This window comes from Sesamum indicum, linkage group LG2 (genome assembly GCF_000512975.1).
Source record: "Sesamum indicum cultivar Zhongzhi No. 13 linkage group LG2, S_indicum_v1.0, whole genome shotgun sequence".
NCBI lineage: Eukaryota > Viridiplantae > Streptophyta > Magnoliopsida > Lamiales > Pedaliaceae > Sesamum > Sesamum indicum.
In genome coordinates this window covers 5,143,461-5,160,153 of record NC_026146.1, presented here as the reverse complement: position 1 = coordinate 5,160,153, position 16,693 = coordinate 5,143,461, and the positions used below count along the sequence as shown (strand labels likewise).

The 16,693-nt window shown below is 36.0% G+C and overlaps 3 protein-coding genes across 3 annotated transcripts; 2 read left to right on the top strand and 1 right to left on the bottom strand.

The window, feature by feature from the left end:
- On the top strand, nt 128-5,421 carry LOC105155368 (long chain acyl-CoA synthetase 9, chloroplastic). Its single transcript, XM_011071232.2, has 12 exons — nt 128-487; nt 1,144-1,594; nt 1,841-1,921; nt 2,226-2,495; nt 2,743-2,874; nt 2,997-3,170; nt 3,265-3,494; nt 4,089-4,206; nt 4,346-4,477; nt 4,568-4,702; nt 4,784-4,990; nt 5,103-5,421. The coding sequence occupies exons 2-12, from the start codon at nt 1,154-1,156 to the stop codon at nt 5,268-5,270; spliced, it is 2,088 nt and encodes a 695-aa protein (XP_011069534.1). The 5' UTR covers nt 128-487; nt 1,144-1,153; the 3' UTR covers nt 5,271-5,421.
- LOC105155367 lies at nt 5,596-7,628 on the top strand. Its single transcript, XM_011071230.2, has 2 exons — nt 5,596-6,577; nt 7,050-7,628. The coding sequence occupies exons 1-2, from the start codon at nt 6,307-6,309 to the stop codon at nt 7,376-7,378; spliced, it is 600 nt and encodes a 199-aa protein (XP_011069532.1). The 5' UTR covers nt 5,596-6,306; the 3' UTR covers nt 7,379-7,628.
- On the bottom strand, nt 9,914-13,550 carry LOC105155366 (uncharacterized protein At4g08330, chloroplastic). Its single transcript, XM_011071229.2, has 2 exons — nt 13,162-13,550; nt 9,914-10,690 (listed from the first exon to the last, which is right to left on the bottom strand). Exons 1-2 carry the CDS (start codon nt 13,239-13,241, stop codon nt 10,291-10,293), a joined length of 480 nt encoding a protein of 159 aa, XP_011069531.1. The 5' UTR covers nt 13,242-13,550; the 3' UTR covers nt 9,914-10,290.

The following is a 16,693-nucleotide window of genomic DNA, read 5'->3' as shown; positions in this document are numbered from 1 at the left end:
TAAAAAAACGGAATTCATTTCAGGACAGAACCAAAATAAGAAGAGGAAAATGGCAACCACAAAGTAGGGCTGTTTTCAGTAATTTCTCCAACCTAATAAAGAAACAAAATTTCAATGTGTGTGTGTGTGGTCTAAACAAAATCTCCGCCGAACCAAAACCAAAACCCATGGGATACTCCAAAGTGGGCAAAAGACCGAAAGCCCACAAAGACTTACATGCAATCACATTCACAGGCACAGCTTCACTCTTTCTGAAACTCCAAACTCTGCTCTCATTGTTCTTTCCGCCAACACAGAAAACACTCCACTCTCTCTTTCTCTCTCTTGTCTGAGGATTTCTCGCCCCTTTTAACTCCTCTGTTTCCCAAATAAAACTTCTACCTTCCAACTTTTCTCACATTATTTTCTTGTAATGTGGATCATTTGACTCAAAATTGTACCCAATTGATTTCTGCTGCACTCAAAGGTTTATTGCTAACTGTTAAAGGTATGATTTTGTTCATGTTTTTACATTTCTTTCTTGTTTCTTGAAAAGGGTTTGTTTTGATTTTCTGGTTTGTTCATTGTTGTAGTGTTTGCTTCTTTATTTCTGTTTCTTTTCCCCCTTTTTCTCTGGGGTGGGGGCTGGTCTGGGCTGTAGGGGTTGGCTGATGTTAATTGTAAAGTTTGTGAAAGGACAGGTTCGATGCTGAGGAAATGCTCATGCATTTCGGCCTTTATTATGGCGTTTTCAATTAGACGCATCTCCGTTTGGTACTTACTTGCCCTGTAATATGTTGTGTTGGTATTAGGCTTTCAGCTATGTGGTCAGGATTTATGTAGTTTTACTTGCTGAGAGCTTATTGAGAATGATTTCATGGGGTAATTGCTAATACCTGCTGGGGATCAAAGTAATTGCTTTCCCTCAGAGTTACTTCTTCAGTCTTTGTTATGTTGATACATCGTCAATTTAATATTTGAAAATTTCAAAGTCTGCAGCTGTGTTGCAGCATTCAAGTTTAGTTGACTTTTTTTATAAGTCTTCATTATTAGGCTGACTTTGCTGTAATTCTGTGATACTGCATCAGTGGCATCACTGAGTTTGTTGGAAGGTGTTTTTGGTGTAATCACGCCTGATTTCATTGCCTTTGGGTTTCTTGGCAGCATTCTTCAAATGGGTCCTTATTATGTTGGTGTCATCATTCCACTCGTGGTCACGCTTCTACTTCGTGGCACGAAGGGGAAAAAAAGAGGTTTGCCAGTGAATGTTGGTGGAGAGCCTGGTTATGCAATCCGAAACTACCGGTTTAGTTCACCCGTGCAATCAGCTTGGGAAGGGGTCACAACTCTTGCTGAGCTTTTCGAGCTGTCATGCAAAAAACATTCCGACATGAGGTTATTGGGCACTCGGAAATTAATTGCTAGCGAAGTGGAGATATCTGATGGAAGGTCTTTTGAGAAGCTGCATTTAGGTGATTATGAATGGTTGAGTTATGGGCAAGTGTTTGAAGCAGTTTGCAACTTTGCCTCTGGTTTGGTGCAACTTGGACATCAAAAGGGAGAGCGAGCAGCTATCTTTGCTGATACGCGTGAAGAATGGTTCATTGCGCTGCAGGTAAATCATGGTCATGTCTTGCAAATAGTTTGTTTTCATTCTTCAACCCTAGGATCCACTAGATAATTTCTCATTTTAATGCTTGAACCCCTTGTACAAGGGACACTGAAATACTCAGATGAACATTCTCTGCCCCTCCTTGTAGGTGTACAAAGTCATTAATGTTCTATGAGGATGGTAACCTTACAATAAGAGGATGCATCAAGCACGCTGAAAAAACTGATATTCTTAATTTTTGTTTACCAGGCATGTTTCAGGCGAAATGTGAGTGTCGTGACCATTTATGCATCTCTTGGTGAAGAGGCTCTGTGCCATTCATTTAATGAGGTCTCTCTCTCTCTCTCTCTCTCTTGCTCTCTCTCTCTCATCCACACACAGAAGAAAAAGAAGAAGAGATACACGCAAAAGCTCATACTTACAAAGGCTTAAATTAGAAAATAATCTATATTCTACTTCAGAACTTGCTTTTCTCTGACAATATCATGGATCCCAAATGAAGATAACTTCACGATTACATGCATGTTTGAATGGACTACTTGTGACGAAGGCACTCAGCATTCACTTTTTCCCATTGTTGTGTAATCTTCTTATTCTCGTCAACATGTTCTTAAAAAGTTCCACTCTGTTTCAGACAGAGGTCACAACTGTGATTTGCGGATATAAGGAACTGAAGAAAATAGCAAATGTAAGTGGACAGCTTGACACTGTTAAGCGTATTATATGCATGGATGATGAATTCCAGTCAGATGCTTCATTGGTTCCTGGAAGCAGCAGCTGGACTATCACTTCCTTCTCAGATGTAGAAAAATTGGGCCGCGAAAATCCAGTTGACCCAGATTTACCTCTTTCAGCTGATATTGCTGTGATAATGTATACCAGTGGTAGTACTGGTATGCCCAAGGTTAGTATGAGTTTTGCAGTTTGGGCCATATTTAAGTTTTTGATGTCCTTATCAGTTTGCATAATTCTTAGCTTTCTATATATATACATATATATATATGTGTGTGTGTGTGTGTACATTGAATTTGCCTACTTGTTTGACATACTTTGTTTTACTAAGTTGGTGGGTTCTCTACCTATAGATATTTATTTTATTGTATTGTCTAGTAGCTGCCTGAGTTTATTAACTGAAGCTTTTATTCGTGCAGGGAGTCATGATGACACATGGAAATGTTTTAGCTACAGTATCTGCTGTGATGACAATTGTTCCAGGACTAGGAAACCAAGATGTTTATTTAGCATACTTGCCACTGGCTCACATTCTTGAACTTGCAGCAGAGGTATGAAATATTCCGGACTCTGGATTACTGGAACTAATTCAGTTTGCTTGTGTTGCATTTCTTTCTCATAATTAAGAGTCACTTGTTGAAAAAAAAATTGAGAGACTCCTATTTGAATGTAGAATCTTATAGCAGCCATTGGAAGTTCTATAGGATATGGATCTCCTTTAACTCTTACCGATACTTCAAATAAGATTAAGAGAGGAACTAAAGGGGATGCTACAGTACTAAGACCAACATTGATGGCAGCCGTCCCAGCTATTCTTGATCGTGTTCGAGATGGCGTGCGTAAAAAGGTCTAAAGTTTTTCCTACGAATTGACTTATTTTCAATTTCTTTGAGATAGCAAGGATACTGATACATTTAAGCTAAATTTTGGTCAAAATTCAGATAGATGCTACTGGTGGACTCCCAAAGAAACTATTTGATTTGGCATATGCTCGTCGATTGTCTGCTATAAATGGCAGTTGGTTTGGAGCATGGGGCTTAGAGAGACTTTTGTGGAACCTTCTGGTGTTTAGAAAAGTTCAAGCAATTTTGGGTGGTCGTATTCGTTTCATATTGTCAGGAGGGGCTCCGCTTTCTGGTGACACTCAAAGATTTATTAATATATGCCTTGGGTTAGTATGACTCTAAACTCCAATTATCAAAGGAAATTTTATAGTCTCTATTCTATGAATTTGACCACTGCAACACTACATGCCTATTTTGATTTCGGTTTCACCATTATTTGGATTGACTTAATCTCACTGTTGGAGATGCTCTATAAACGCTCCAAAATATAACTGTCATACTACTAAACATATTTTATGAAAGAGCTTCATAAAAAGCCTTCTCTTCTACAATCTTTATGTTAGGAATTTACAAGACATATTGTGAAACATGCTAGAACAAGAAGAGAAATCAAACACAAGAATGTATGATCTGTATGTGTTTATCGGGACGAATTGCTCTTATATCCATGATTAGTCAAATTTCTCTTAATATAATTGATTTTTTTGTACAATTAATATATGAAGTTTTCGGTTTTTTTTTAGATAGCTGGAACTTGAATAACAGATCTATTTGTATGCCCTAATAACTACATTATTGTGTCTGATATGTCATTACGAATATGTGGTGTTTTTTCATCCTCGTCCCCTTTGTAATATATATTTATTTGGGATTTAATTCTTTCGGCTTCCAATTGTTGGTCACTTTTTTGGTGTTTCCAGTTCTCCAATTGGTCAAGGGTATGGTCTTACCGAGACCTGTGCTGGAGGGACCTTCAGTGAATATGATGATACATCTGTTGGTCGAGTTGGTGCTCCGCTGCCTTGCTCAATCATCAAGGTAAATGCATCAGTTTTAGTTAACTTCAGTATCACCATACATCATTGAAATTGGAATTCCTGTTCATAGTTTCCAATTACTTTATAATCATTCACATGATTAAAAATGTTTACTGCAATATAACATTTGTAAATTTCAGTTGGTTGATTGGCCTGAGGGTGGATATTTAATTAGTGATTCTCCAAAGGCACGTGGAGAAATAGTTATCGGTGGTCCAAATGTTACTCTTGGATACTTCAAAAATGATGACAAAACAAAGGAAGTTTACAAGGTATTTGTTTGTAATGATCTAGGGTTGTATTCTTGTATCGGTCCATCGAAGTATATGATTTTTGAAATTTTATTTTTCTGGTGCCTGAAGGTCGATGAGAGAGGAACAAGATGGTTCTACACTGGTGACATAGGGCAATTCCACGCTGATGGTTGCCTTGAGATCATTGATCGCAAAAAGGACATTGTTAAACTTCAACATGGAGAATATGTTTCCCTAGGAAAGGTACAAAGCAAGATTTGTGTCTTTGTATTTATCTCGCTGTTGAATCAGAGTTTTGTCAGATACTGACAATTTCCTATGCAGGTGGAGGCTGCTCTAATTGTCAGCCCATATGTCGACAATATAATGTTGCATGCTGATTCTTTCCACAGTTACTGTGTGGCTTTGGTGGTGGCTTCTCAGGCCAGTTTGGAAGCCTGGGCTTCAAAGCAAGGAATCACATATTCTGATTTTTCAGACTTGTGTGGGAAGGAAGAAACTCTGAAGGAAGTCTCCACTTCATTACTCAAGGTACTTCTATTCATGCACAAACTATAAACTATGAAGGTTTGAATACAATGATCTTACATGGGTTAATGTTCAAGTTGGTTTAAAGCGTTTCATTTCAATTCGTATTGTGCAGGCAGCAAAAGCTGCAAAACTGGAGAAGTTTGAGATTCCTGCGAAGATCAAACTGTTGTCAGAGCCTTGGACTCCAGAATCTGGGCTTGTGACTGCAGCTCTCAAGCTCAAGAGAGAGGTGATTAGGAAGACCTTCTCCGATGATCTCGGCAAGCTATACTCATCATGAATTATATAGGAATACACCCTTTTTTGCAGAGTGTGCAGAAATCCTGACAGCACTATTCCCCTTCCCCCCCAACTACAGGGAAACTTTTTTCCTTCATCTACATCAATGCTACTGTTTCTGGTTTTGCCTATACCACCTATTCTTGCTGTTATCTTTTCTTTCACCGATAATTTGGCCCTTCAAGTTCTCCTTCTGGCCTGTTATATCATTTGGGCCTGAAAATGAGCCAGAAACAAAGAATGCGTAGCGATTTGATATCTTCAAGAATTGCAAATCAAATCATTCTTCTTGACAGCAGAGTTTTTTTTTTTTTTAAAAAAAAAAAGAAATAAAGAAAAAGAAGCAATTTTGACATTATAATAATATACGGAATGAGGAGGATCCCAACAGGCAAACAAGTGAAAGTTTGAATCTTTCCAAAAATCATGTAATATAGTTCCAATTTAGGTAAGTGGACTTGCCAAAATAAAGAGGCATATGGATTTCTATTGTGAGTTGTGCACCTTGTATTTCTCAAAATCGCAACGCACATCCCCACGATTTTTGTGAAAGTAGAGGTGGGAGGGATGCTGATAGAAATCAATCTGCATGGATTAACAGCTAAGGAGAAAGGGATGGTAAAGTTATCTAATTTAATCAACGACTGATGAGTCCACATGTACTTGCAATGTGGAAATGGATGGCCATTTAAACACCAACTAAATAGTGTCCATCACTATAAATTTGTAGGCCCATTCATTCCTATCAACCCCTTCAATTTGCTCCTCTTTCAAGTAAAGCTGCACCCTTTTCTATGTGTGTGTGTATATATATGCACACAATTTCACACACAACACGCACTATAGAATACTATATATAAGTTTTCTTTTCTTACCATTTTCATTCTTCTCTTTTAGCTAGTTCCTTTTACACACACACACACATAGAGTTACAGATAAGTAGCTCTTTTGTCTTTGCATTTCAATTCTTTGTAGTTAGTGTCTTCTTGATATTCACAAAACAGATACACACACAGAGTGTGTGTAACTAAGTGAAGATGAATGAGCATAGAGATGACAGGACATGGTGCTATTTTCACCCAAGAGAGGTGGTTGTAGGGGTTTGTGCCTTGTGTTTGAATGAAAAGCTCTTAGTTTTAGCTTCAAAGCAAAAAGCCCATCTTCACCAAACTAACAACACTTACAGTCTGACACCAAAAAGGGTCATCCCGAAGATTTTTGCTCTCACAAGTTTGCTCAATCGTTTGGACATCAAACAGCAGAAATCTGAGGTTTGTGACAGTTCATCATCAACCTGCAGTCAAGAAGGTTAGGTTTTCTTTTCTTCTTTTTCTTTCTCTTTCTTCTTTTCCCTGTTGCTTTATTTTCTGCTTTTTCGAACTGCCATCAATCAAGAAAAGATTGATAGAATGGTAAACAGTTATCCACTTATGTGCGCTTTTGACTTCACTGTTTCTTTGCATCAGCACATAGTACAAAGAAATGGTTGCATTGTTTTTGAATTCAGGCTTTTCCATCTGATCAAATGAATGTAGAGCATACCATGTACTACTATTCCATCAAAATATGTTCTTTTATAGGTTAATTGGTACTCATATATGTATGCATGGTCACGAGTTCATGAAATAACTTTTATCTCTTTTCTCTTTGTTTTTATAGCATTTTCATTCTTTACATGATTACATGGCACATGAAATATTTTCAAAAATTGAAAATAGTTCCTAAATTTCCATGCACGCATTGATATGAGTGATGTAACTCAGAATGTTTGCCACTGCAGACTCCTTTATATCAATCAAGTTTGAGGACAATGGTGTTGCCTCATGGGACAAAGGTAAAACCACCAAAATGCCCCATGATCAACAATGTGAAATGTCTAATTGGGATCAAAGTAATTGGGACAAGGCCAAGAAGATCAAGAGTGTGGTAGAACATGCCAAACCGCGTGCAACGCTGAGGTGGCGGCGTCGGATTGGCCACCTCTTCCAGCTCATCAGATGGAAGAGGTCCAGCAAAAGCAATATGTGTCATGTGGGCACAAAGCTAGAAGGAGGAAAGGTTAAATATGGATGGATAAGGACTCTGACAAAGAGGAGGACCAAAGAATAAAAAGGGTTTTGTACAGAAAGAGATTCTCCACCTTTTACCTCCATTAAGCTATTCCCACATTTTATGCGTATGGGAAGTCATCATACTATACATGGTTGAGATGACATGCTCAAACTTTCATCTCTATTACCAATTCCTTCACAAAATATGCATGAAAACTTAAAGTTCATTTCTATGTAAGTTTCTTTACTAGAAATGAGAGAGCAATATATATCTTCATGAATGAAAGTACACATTGTTCAAACATCAAGAACTTGTACAAGATCATAGTAATTCACCAAATTGCAAGAACCCAAGTTGTATCTAAGGCAGTGGTAAAAAGGAAACAATTTTCTGGTGATCCACTGATGAAGGAAACTCAACAAGAAAAGAGGGCCACATATATATATATATATATATATCATCATGGTTATCTTTAAGAAAAAGTAACCATATTCTCTTCAGAAGATACAATGTGATATTTGACGACAAAACATGTTCTACCCCTCACAATAGAAATCATGGAGATTTTCTGCTGTGTGCCAAAGAAATTTGCGCTTTATCCCCGCAAGTTCACAAGTGGGATGCATGTGCAAAAAACTAATGGGTTGCCTTTGTTTGGTTGTATCAGTCAATAGTAACAAAAGAAGTTTGTAGGGCAATGTGTCCCCTATTTGGCTCCATTTACCATGGGAACAATCTTTACAGAGGACCACCATGCTTGGATATTAAGAAAGGTGCTTCTGTGACTAAATTAAATTGACAACTCATGTTTTTCCCCTCAAGTCTTGTTGTTGGGCACATGCATGAGTTGTATGCTTGGACTTTGTCATCGTGTCCACGTCTAAGTTGTTACAGTTAAAATTTTTCTAACTCGAAAATTAATTTTCGACTTCTGTTTTCATACAGAACACTGGACAATAAGAGGAGTAAGGCCACTAAAGAATTTGAAAGCTCATCATATCATGTGGAAAAGTAGTTTCTTGAAGTGATCAAGTTTTAATGACCCTAGTTCAAATCCTCTGCCTCTCTGAGTTTGGAGCATTTACGACAGTATTCAGATATTCTTACATGTTGTTCACTGGCCTAGGTGATATCCTTACCTCCCTTATACATAAGCATACTTTAACCAATTAACAGAGTTCTTACGTAGTTTTCTTTCAGCGGTATTTACTTACACATAAACTTGTGTCTGACATTGCATAGATTACTTATACTTTAAAACTTGCATGTTTCACGATATTACAAGATAACTGGTTCACCTTTACTTCAATTATTACAAAAAAAGAGACACCATCCCTACCCCACCCCAAGAAACATATATAAAAGGCATATGTATGTTAATTGTGTATAAAGAGCATGATTCATGGTTCCTTAGAAGAATAAAGCAACAATACATGCATTCTATTGAGTGTGGCTAGGAGAATCACAGAGAAATGAGATGTGAAAAGAATTGGTGAAGAGGGACCCCTCTCATCTCTTATCATGCATCAACCAAAGAATCCAGAAAAATGTGGCTAAAGGGCAGCAGCTTTATTTTACTTTGAGTTCTTTGCTAGTTTAAAGAGACCCTTTTTCAAGCTCAAGTCAAACAACTTTATAAATGCACATTGTTTTGTCACAATGCATATATATATGTTTAAAAGTATGGATTAAATAATACTTTTTCAAGACTTAGACCAAACTGGTTGGCCTCCGAACAAGATTTGGGTTCATCTATTCATATTCCTCCACCCTCTCCCTTTTCTTTTCATCTCTTGTACAACAATCCACATGCTCTTTTTTCTGCACCATAACCATTAGTCTATCCTTTGGGTTTGGGGGTAGCAGCAAAAAGTTGTCTGTGGTTGGTTAAATTAGGAAGATGATCATTTCTTGTAACTACCAACATGGAAGTAAAGTTTAAGTAATCATCATTTCTCAAGTTTTTTTTCACACTCACACTACTTTCTGAGATTTCATGTGTTGGCAATAATGACACAATCAATTGCTATACCTGAAGAAATTATTGAACTTGGACTCTCTTTTGCACCCAAAACAGTTAAAGGAGTTTAAAGTTTTATGTTGACCATAAGGGGGCCCCCTTTTTACCACCAACTCAAATGCTAACTACCTTATGGTAAATTAAACATAGAAATATATGTATATGATGATTATTGTTGGGAAATTATGAAGTCAACTACGTGTTGATACATCTTAACCTTTTTTAAGGTAATAGTGATCAATCTTGAAGCTTTTCATGCCTCTTATCTTTCATATTTCTATGCAAGAAATAAGTTGCAGGAGCTGGGGTCCCTGTTTTCTACATACCACACGAAGTAATATCTAACGATTAGTTTGTCTTTAACATAGAATACAAGCACCTTAGAGATACTGAAAGAGAGATCATGGGAGCAATATACAGTGCCAGGGAAATTTGCGATTCATTTTTAGGTCCCCATCTGCAAGTGCCATGTTATGTTTCCCATTGCAAATCAGTTTTGCAACTTAAATATAACTCTCCAAATGATAGCTTTTAGCACACTAAATATTGGTATATCAAGTAGCAAGAACGTATACGGATAAATATACAATTATCACATTACTGCATTCCAACCACCAACATAATTCCCACATTTGCCCATGTGGAGGTTTCATAGTTTTCGAAACATGTCGGCTGTTTCATCCATTCAACCCCATCAGTACGTATGAAACTTCATTCACAATTCTCCTATACAGAGGTAGTATCTTATTAAACCGGACAACAATAGGGACCAAGGAAACAGAAGTTATTTACAACCATTCAAGCAAATCTATTACCCACTACTTATGCTGAACAAAATATGAAGGATTGCATGCTGCCAACATGACTTCTTCACCACATAAAGCACCAGCTGAAATATTACTTTGTACTCAACATGAGACATATATGGTAGGGATGCTTCTCAAAACCATCATGAGACAAGAGGAGTACCAAAACCAGCTGAAGAAGGTTGCAAGGAGCGAATCCTGATATCATACTTTCTCTTATTGGAGATTTCACTGCCAGAGGGTGAACCAGTCCCATTTGTTATAAGATGGTATGACGAAGCACTATTATCATCATATGCGATACCAACATGGTTCCCACACTTCCGGCACAGAAGCTTGGTTCTTCGGCGGAACAAACCCCAGGAATGCTTGGAAATAAAGTAGGGCACACATTTGAACTCTTCCACCTGGTTGAATCTGCTCTCATCAATGGAGAAAAAAGAAATGATCCCTTTCTTTATAGATTTACCATATTTTGAACCAATGGTTGATGTATTCCGACTGGATGAACTCAGGTTTAGATCATATCCGCAAGAACCACAGCTGCATAAATAAAACAGTAAAATAAGTGCAACTGGATGCATCAGAATAAATCCTCACGACCAGAAAGGTAGACTACCAGCTTTTGGCTAAAACTCTTTAACATTAAAAAGCTTTTAGTGCATCTTTGCGCATTAGACGAACTTTCAAAGCAAAGTTGGTAGCTCGTAGAGTTGGCAAATAAAACATGTCAATATGGGGGTTAATTCTCAAGTGATTCACAATCATAGTTTTTTTCTATTAGTGATAATGGCACTAGTTCCTGCCTTTTTTTTGGTAATATTGACCATAGTTCACTTAAAATAAACAAGTACCATTATCAATTATAGTTGTCCAGTTATGGCTGATGCCTCTCATTTTTACAAACTTTAAATTAATTAGAAATAAAAATCTAAACTGTATTATGAGAACTTAAAACTGAAATCTGTTTAACCAAAAACAGATATAAACAAAGAAATAGATATAGAGTGGACATGGAAAAACGAGCTATCGGCACCTTCAAGTGTCTCTACATGATAGACTGCTAAATAGATTGTTGCAGAAAAACCTTCAGAGTAAAAAATAATAATTACTAAAAATTCACAGATCATCATAACGTGTATCAATGATAATGGAGAAGTCTAGCCGTGTTTTTCATAGTTTGGAATTCCATTAACTAATTTGGGATATAAGAAAATATGTTTGATGTTCCTAAGCATGTCAGTGTGTGGGTTTTAAGTATTTAAAGAAAAAGTTCAAGTACTCAAGAAGATCCATAATAGAAGAAAGCAAAGAACAATAAGTGCCGCACAAACGGTGAGTATGCTGGGTCAGAGGATCCATATTCGTAGAGTCTAGCAGATTTGCCAACATTTTGGGTTCCTCAATTCCAGTTCTCCTCATCATCGTTGGGTCTTATTCCGAATCTCAATATGATCCCAAGCAGGGAAGAACATGACATCTATTTATTCATCCTGTTACAAACACAGGCATTTGGAACTTTCTGCAGAAAACTGATGATAAATTGGACGTTTGCACAGAAGATTGTGGTTCTCAAATCTGTTAGCGCCGACCTATTCTATCAATGCAATAACCTGCATTTCCTGAAAATTGCATCTGAATATGGTTTTTTTTCCCGGCCCCTATACAAAATACTTTGCACTTGCCTGCATGATATGTATGACTCACTGGGGTTGTGTTTTTCTTAGATGACTCAAGGCTCCTATAAAAAGAATTGTGATCTTGATATGCTTCAACTTGGAATAATGCAATAAGGTGTTTTCTCTAGGACACGTGTTATAAGATTATCATGCCCACCACAACATTAAACTTAATTGCTGCACCATTACAAACATAAATGGGAACACAGATACGACATGGCAATGGTATGGACAATAGGTAGTCTTTTGCTTGCAGATTTGGTTTTTCTATAAAATCCATAAAGTCATCCACCAACAAATTTTAAGTCTTTTCAATTTATACCACGAGCAGGCATTCAGAAAGGTTCATATAGTTGAGACCTGTAGAGGAGAAATCCAGACGGATCTTTGCCCAAATGGCCCAATAAAACCTCACATCACATTGCTTAAGCGGATGAACAGTTTCTTACAGGCGGTATGTGAAATCTAGACAAATATGCTGTTTTGTTGAGAACATTAACAATATTTTCGTGGAAAAAGATGATACTTGATCTACATTAGAAAACAAAAACCATATGGTATTGCTGAAAAGCTAGCATGTCGAATCACCAAAAAATTTAGCAGCAAAACACTAAAAAACGTATAGCATAAGTTTGTGATTACTGACATTGCATCAGCTAATTACAATGGCCTACCAGTCCTTATATGCTGCAGCAACATGTATATAGGGAGATGCAGTAAAGCTTTAGCGGTACTGACCCAAAACCTAATTTCCTATAAATTTATAAAACAAGAATAATCATTTCCCATGCATGCCAAGAGACTTCCTCTTAGCGGAGTCAAATGTGTATGAAAGAGAGAAAAGATATGGCACCAGAAATGCAATCTAAAGAAAATTAATCTTTTCTGATGAAATAAAAGCACAGTTTGCCACTTGAAAGTACTAATTCCAACATCAAGTTACAACTGGTTGTCATGCAGTTGTAAGAAAACACTCTGTTTTAGTAAACATGGTCACGTTTCAACTGAAATGTTTAAATCTAGCAAGACGATATAATTGTCCTAAACATGTAATGAACCTCCAAACAAACCGACTCCTAACATCATTTTCAGTTCACTCGCATAAGTTCTATTGCGGAGACATTCTTACAAACATACAAGCTAATGTTACGAATTCTCCTTACAAATAGATTGATATAGGGTACAAAGTTAAGATTTAGGACTCTCAATAACTGAATTAATGAAGAAATATTGGAAATGGCAAATATCAAGCCCACTACCCGACCCAAAATTTTCCTTCAATTAAAATGAAATGACAATCAGAAAAATTCCAAATAACTGCAGCCAATCATTAACCTGTAAGTGACATCTCGCCGAGAAGCCGCAAACGAGGCTGAATATTGATAATTCGTGGAATAACCATTCGAAGTCTCCATTTAAACCTAATATTCTGCGGCGGATGGCCGAAGTAGACGGCGGAGAAATCGAAACAGCGATGGAGCAAAAAGCGACAGTCAGGTGACAGAACGACGTCGATTGCAACAAACAAAGGATCCAGTGACAGTTACCCGCCTTCACCTGAGAAAGAATCCGAAGTTGGTTGTCTACTGTAATTATGTTGCGTTCACGATTTCTGACCCCAAAAAACGTGGTAAATGCTGGGACATAATAGCGAAGAATGTGGTGTGTCGTATGAGCGATTATAATGCGAAAAGGAATGATTGCAGCGAGATAACCAGAGAGGAGAGGTATTGGAATCTTGATTGAATAAATGATGCTGTCTCCCTCAATTTCGGTAAATTACCTCAAGCCACCCTAAATTTGCGTTAATAGCACATGACACCCCAGAAACAGCGACCTTGGGTAGATAGTAGTAGAATATTTTAATAATACTGTCACATATTTGATATGTTTGATATTATATAATAAATTAAATTTAAAAAATATAATTTACCTCCTATGATATGATAAATAAGTAAAAAAAATTATGTAAAAAATAAATAGATAATAACCCCTTGTATTTTAAAAAATGAAGCAATTTGTCCCCCGATCAATAGTTTAGGGAGGGTAATTTGTTTTATTTTTCATAATACATGGGGTAATTTGCTAATTATTTTTTTACATAGATTTTTTTTTTCATTTCACATATCTCATATGGGTAGATGTCATTTAACCCTAAATTAAATATATGGTAAATTACATTGACACCCATGTTAGGTTCAAATACACAAATACTCAAGTCTCCTTGAAAAATTGTAGATACTCTCCCTTAGAGTTAATGTAATGTATCTTAAGGGGTGTTTTTGTAAATTTTTGCCACCAAATAAGAAATGTAGTTGTAATTTTGAAAAAAATAGGAAGTGTTTATATATTTGGATCTAATTTCGAAAAATGTCAATACAATTTGATGAGGGTTAAATTGTTAAAAAAGACAGAAAAGCGCTTCATTAAGAGTATAATGGTCATTTTCACCAAGATCCGGGCAATAGGTCACCGGTCGGGTCGTTCGAACCCGTCCCTCGGGTTGACCCGGAGTTTGAAGAAGGCTGAGCACCACACAATTGAAGCTAAGAGCCTCAGATTAAGACACGTGGACTGATCTACAGTACCAAATAAAATCATATAAATACTTCAGATCTAACTCATTCAAGGTAACTGGCATTTATTACTCCGACTCTTTGACTTCAGATTGCATATTTCTATCTCGATCACCAACTAACTTAAATTTTCATCATGGACGAACCCGACGTACGTGTTTAATTCCTCAAAACCCATCGTCCTGCATAAATTATTAAGTTATGATGTTCATTTGAAAAGTTTAAAAATAGACTTATTCAATTTGTGTGATAGGTGTTTTAAATTTTGTGGGTGGCATATACCTACCCACATTAATGCAGTTATTTTTTATATTAATAATTTAATTTATTTTTTTAAGGTTTAATGGACATTTTCAGTAGGGAGATGACGAAGCCAAAAATTAGAATTTTTTGATAAAAATAATTCTTCATAAAATAATTAATTTTTATTTCTTTAAATGGAGAATGTGAAAACGAAATAGACAGACATTTTCTATAATGAGATTGTAGAGCAATTAAAGGATGTGAGCTCATTAATTTGTCAACATCCCATCTATGTGTTAAGCTGATTGAATAATGTGAAAATTTTATAAATATTATATATAATATGTATATATGAATGCATACACCTCTTCATATTCTTTTTTAATACCCATTATGTTATACTCTTTTGTATCTCCCATTATGATTAATAATACTATTTAGACCAGTCTTGCTCAATTTCATCAAGTATTTGTTGAAATTTAAAAATTTGAAGATTTTTCTACCAAAAATTCGCTGAAATTGTTTGTCAAATTTATTTTCTTTTTTTTTTGTTTGTTCAATTAAAATACATATATTTTAAAATATTTATAGTTTATTAAATTCTATTTAATTAATTATAAATAGTATTATTAATTATTTAATTAATTATAAATAGTATTATTAATTAATTAAATAAAATTATAACTATTTGAAAAATTGAACAAATAAATACTTAATGAAATTGAGCAAGATTGGTCTTGTTGGAATCGTCTGTACGACAGGATTCGAACGGCTATGGTCTTAATCTGTGATTCGTCCTCACGGTAGAGAAGTGGCAGCAAACAGATTCAGCGCGAATTTTCGGCGGAAAAACTTCAAATTTTCATATCTTAACAAATATTTAAGAAAATTGAACTAAGTTGGTCTCGTTAGAACCGTTAGGTCGAGGCGAGTCCAGTGGTGGTTGTTCGTGATCGTGGGTTGCTCCGGTGGCGGCGAATCAACGGCCGAAAGGTGCGGTGTTCGTGCTAAAAATTCATTATTTACGATTGATAAAACTTGAAATTGTTTGTGGGTTGTCTCATTAATGGGAGTCGAACGGTATATTTGATGGTTGACAACTCGCCATAATAGTGTCGAAATTTTAACAAGAAATTGACAGCAATTCATCGTAAAATAAAATATTTTTTTTTAAAAAAAAAAAATTTGTCACCACGGTTTTGAACCGTGGTGACACATTAAAAATTTTTTTTTTTAAAAAAACAATGTCACCGCGGTTTGTGACCGCGGTGACATAAGGAATTTTTTTTTTTTAAAATAAAAAATTGTGGCACCGCGGTTACCAACCGCGGTGCCACTCACTTTTCTAACCCTTTCATTTTCACTCTATTTTATTAACTTATTTTTTTTTTTGTATTTTTTTAATAAATTTCCCCATTTAAAAACTAGTAAATAGGTCATTGGACCGTACCCGGTCAATAACTTACACGAAACATCGTCTTAATATATTAATCTTACATAATTAAAAATACAATATATAATTCTGTTAATTAATTGAAATATACTTTCATTTTTATTTAAAAATTTATAAAGAAATAAAAAAAAATGTTTTCATTAAATATTAATAATTGAGAATAAAAATAAAATCAGATATGGAATTAATTTTCTAGAAGCCAACCGGTAATTACAAGTTAAGGTCCAATTTTGTTACCGTTGAGAAAATACCCCGCCCCCATATAAAATAGAAATATCCAATGAACAGCTAAATTAGAACAGAAATACAAAGTAAGTAGTGTTGGAGAAAATCGAGCTGCCGCTCACAAACCCCTCTACTTTAACAACGGCATTAGTTCTCGTCGTCTCAGGCGGCCGCATTCGTCGCTCTCCACGATCGACCGCCCTCAGCCTCGGAATCTTCTTTCTTGAGGTACTTCTTGAAAGTTATCAACTCAAATCAAACGAGTTCTTTGACAAGATTTTGAAGCAGAAAACTAAAACGCTCCAACAAACCGTTTATTTTAAATATGAGTCCCAGTTTCCCAATCCAGAATCACTTTTATGCTGCATAT

Excerpts from the sequence above, each read along its gene's own strand:
- LOC105155368 (XM_011071232.2), top strand. The coding sequence starts at position 1,154 with ATGGGTCCTTATTATGTTGGTGTCATCATTCCACTCGTGGTCACGCTT. Across the intron at positions 2,875-2,996 it reads TTCTTGAACTTGCAGCAGAG|AATCTTATAGCAGCCATTGG; the intron begins GTATGAAATATT and ends ATTTGAATGTAG. Across the intron at positions 3,171-3,264 it reads GAGATGGCGTGCGTAAAAAG|ATAGATGCTACTGGTGGACT; the intron begins GTCTAAAGTTTT and ends GTCAAAATTCAG.
- LOC105155367 (XM_011071230.2), top strand. The coding sequence starts at position 6,307 with ATGAATGAGCATAGAGATGACAGGACATGGTGCTATTTTCACCCAAGA. Across the intron at positions 6,578-7,049 it reads ATCAACCTGCAGTCAAGAAG|ACTCCTTTATATCAATCAAG; the intron begins GTTAGGTTTTCT and ends TTGCCACTGCAG.
- LOC105155366 (XM_011071229.2), bottom strand. The coding sequence starts at position 13,241 with ATGGAGACTTCGAATGGTTATTCCACGAATTATCAATATTCAGCCTCG. Across the intron at positions 10,691-13,161 it reads CGGCGAGATGTCACTTACAG|CTGTGGTTCTTGCGGATATG; the intron begins GTTAATGATTGG and ends TTATTTATGCAG.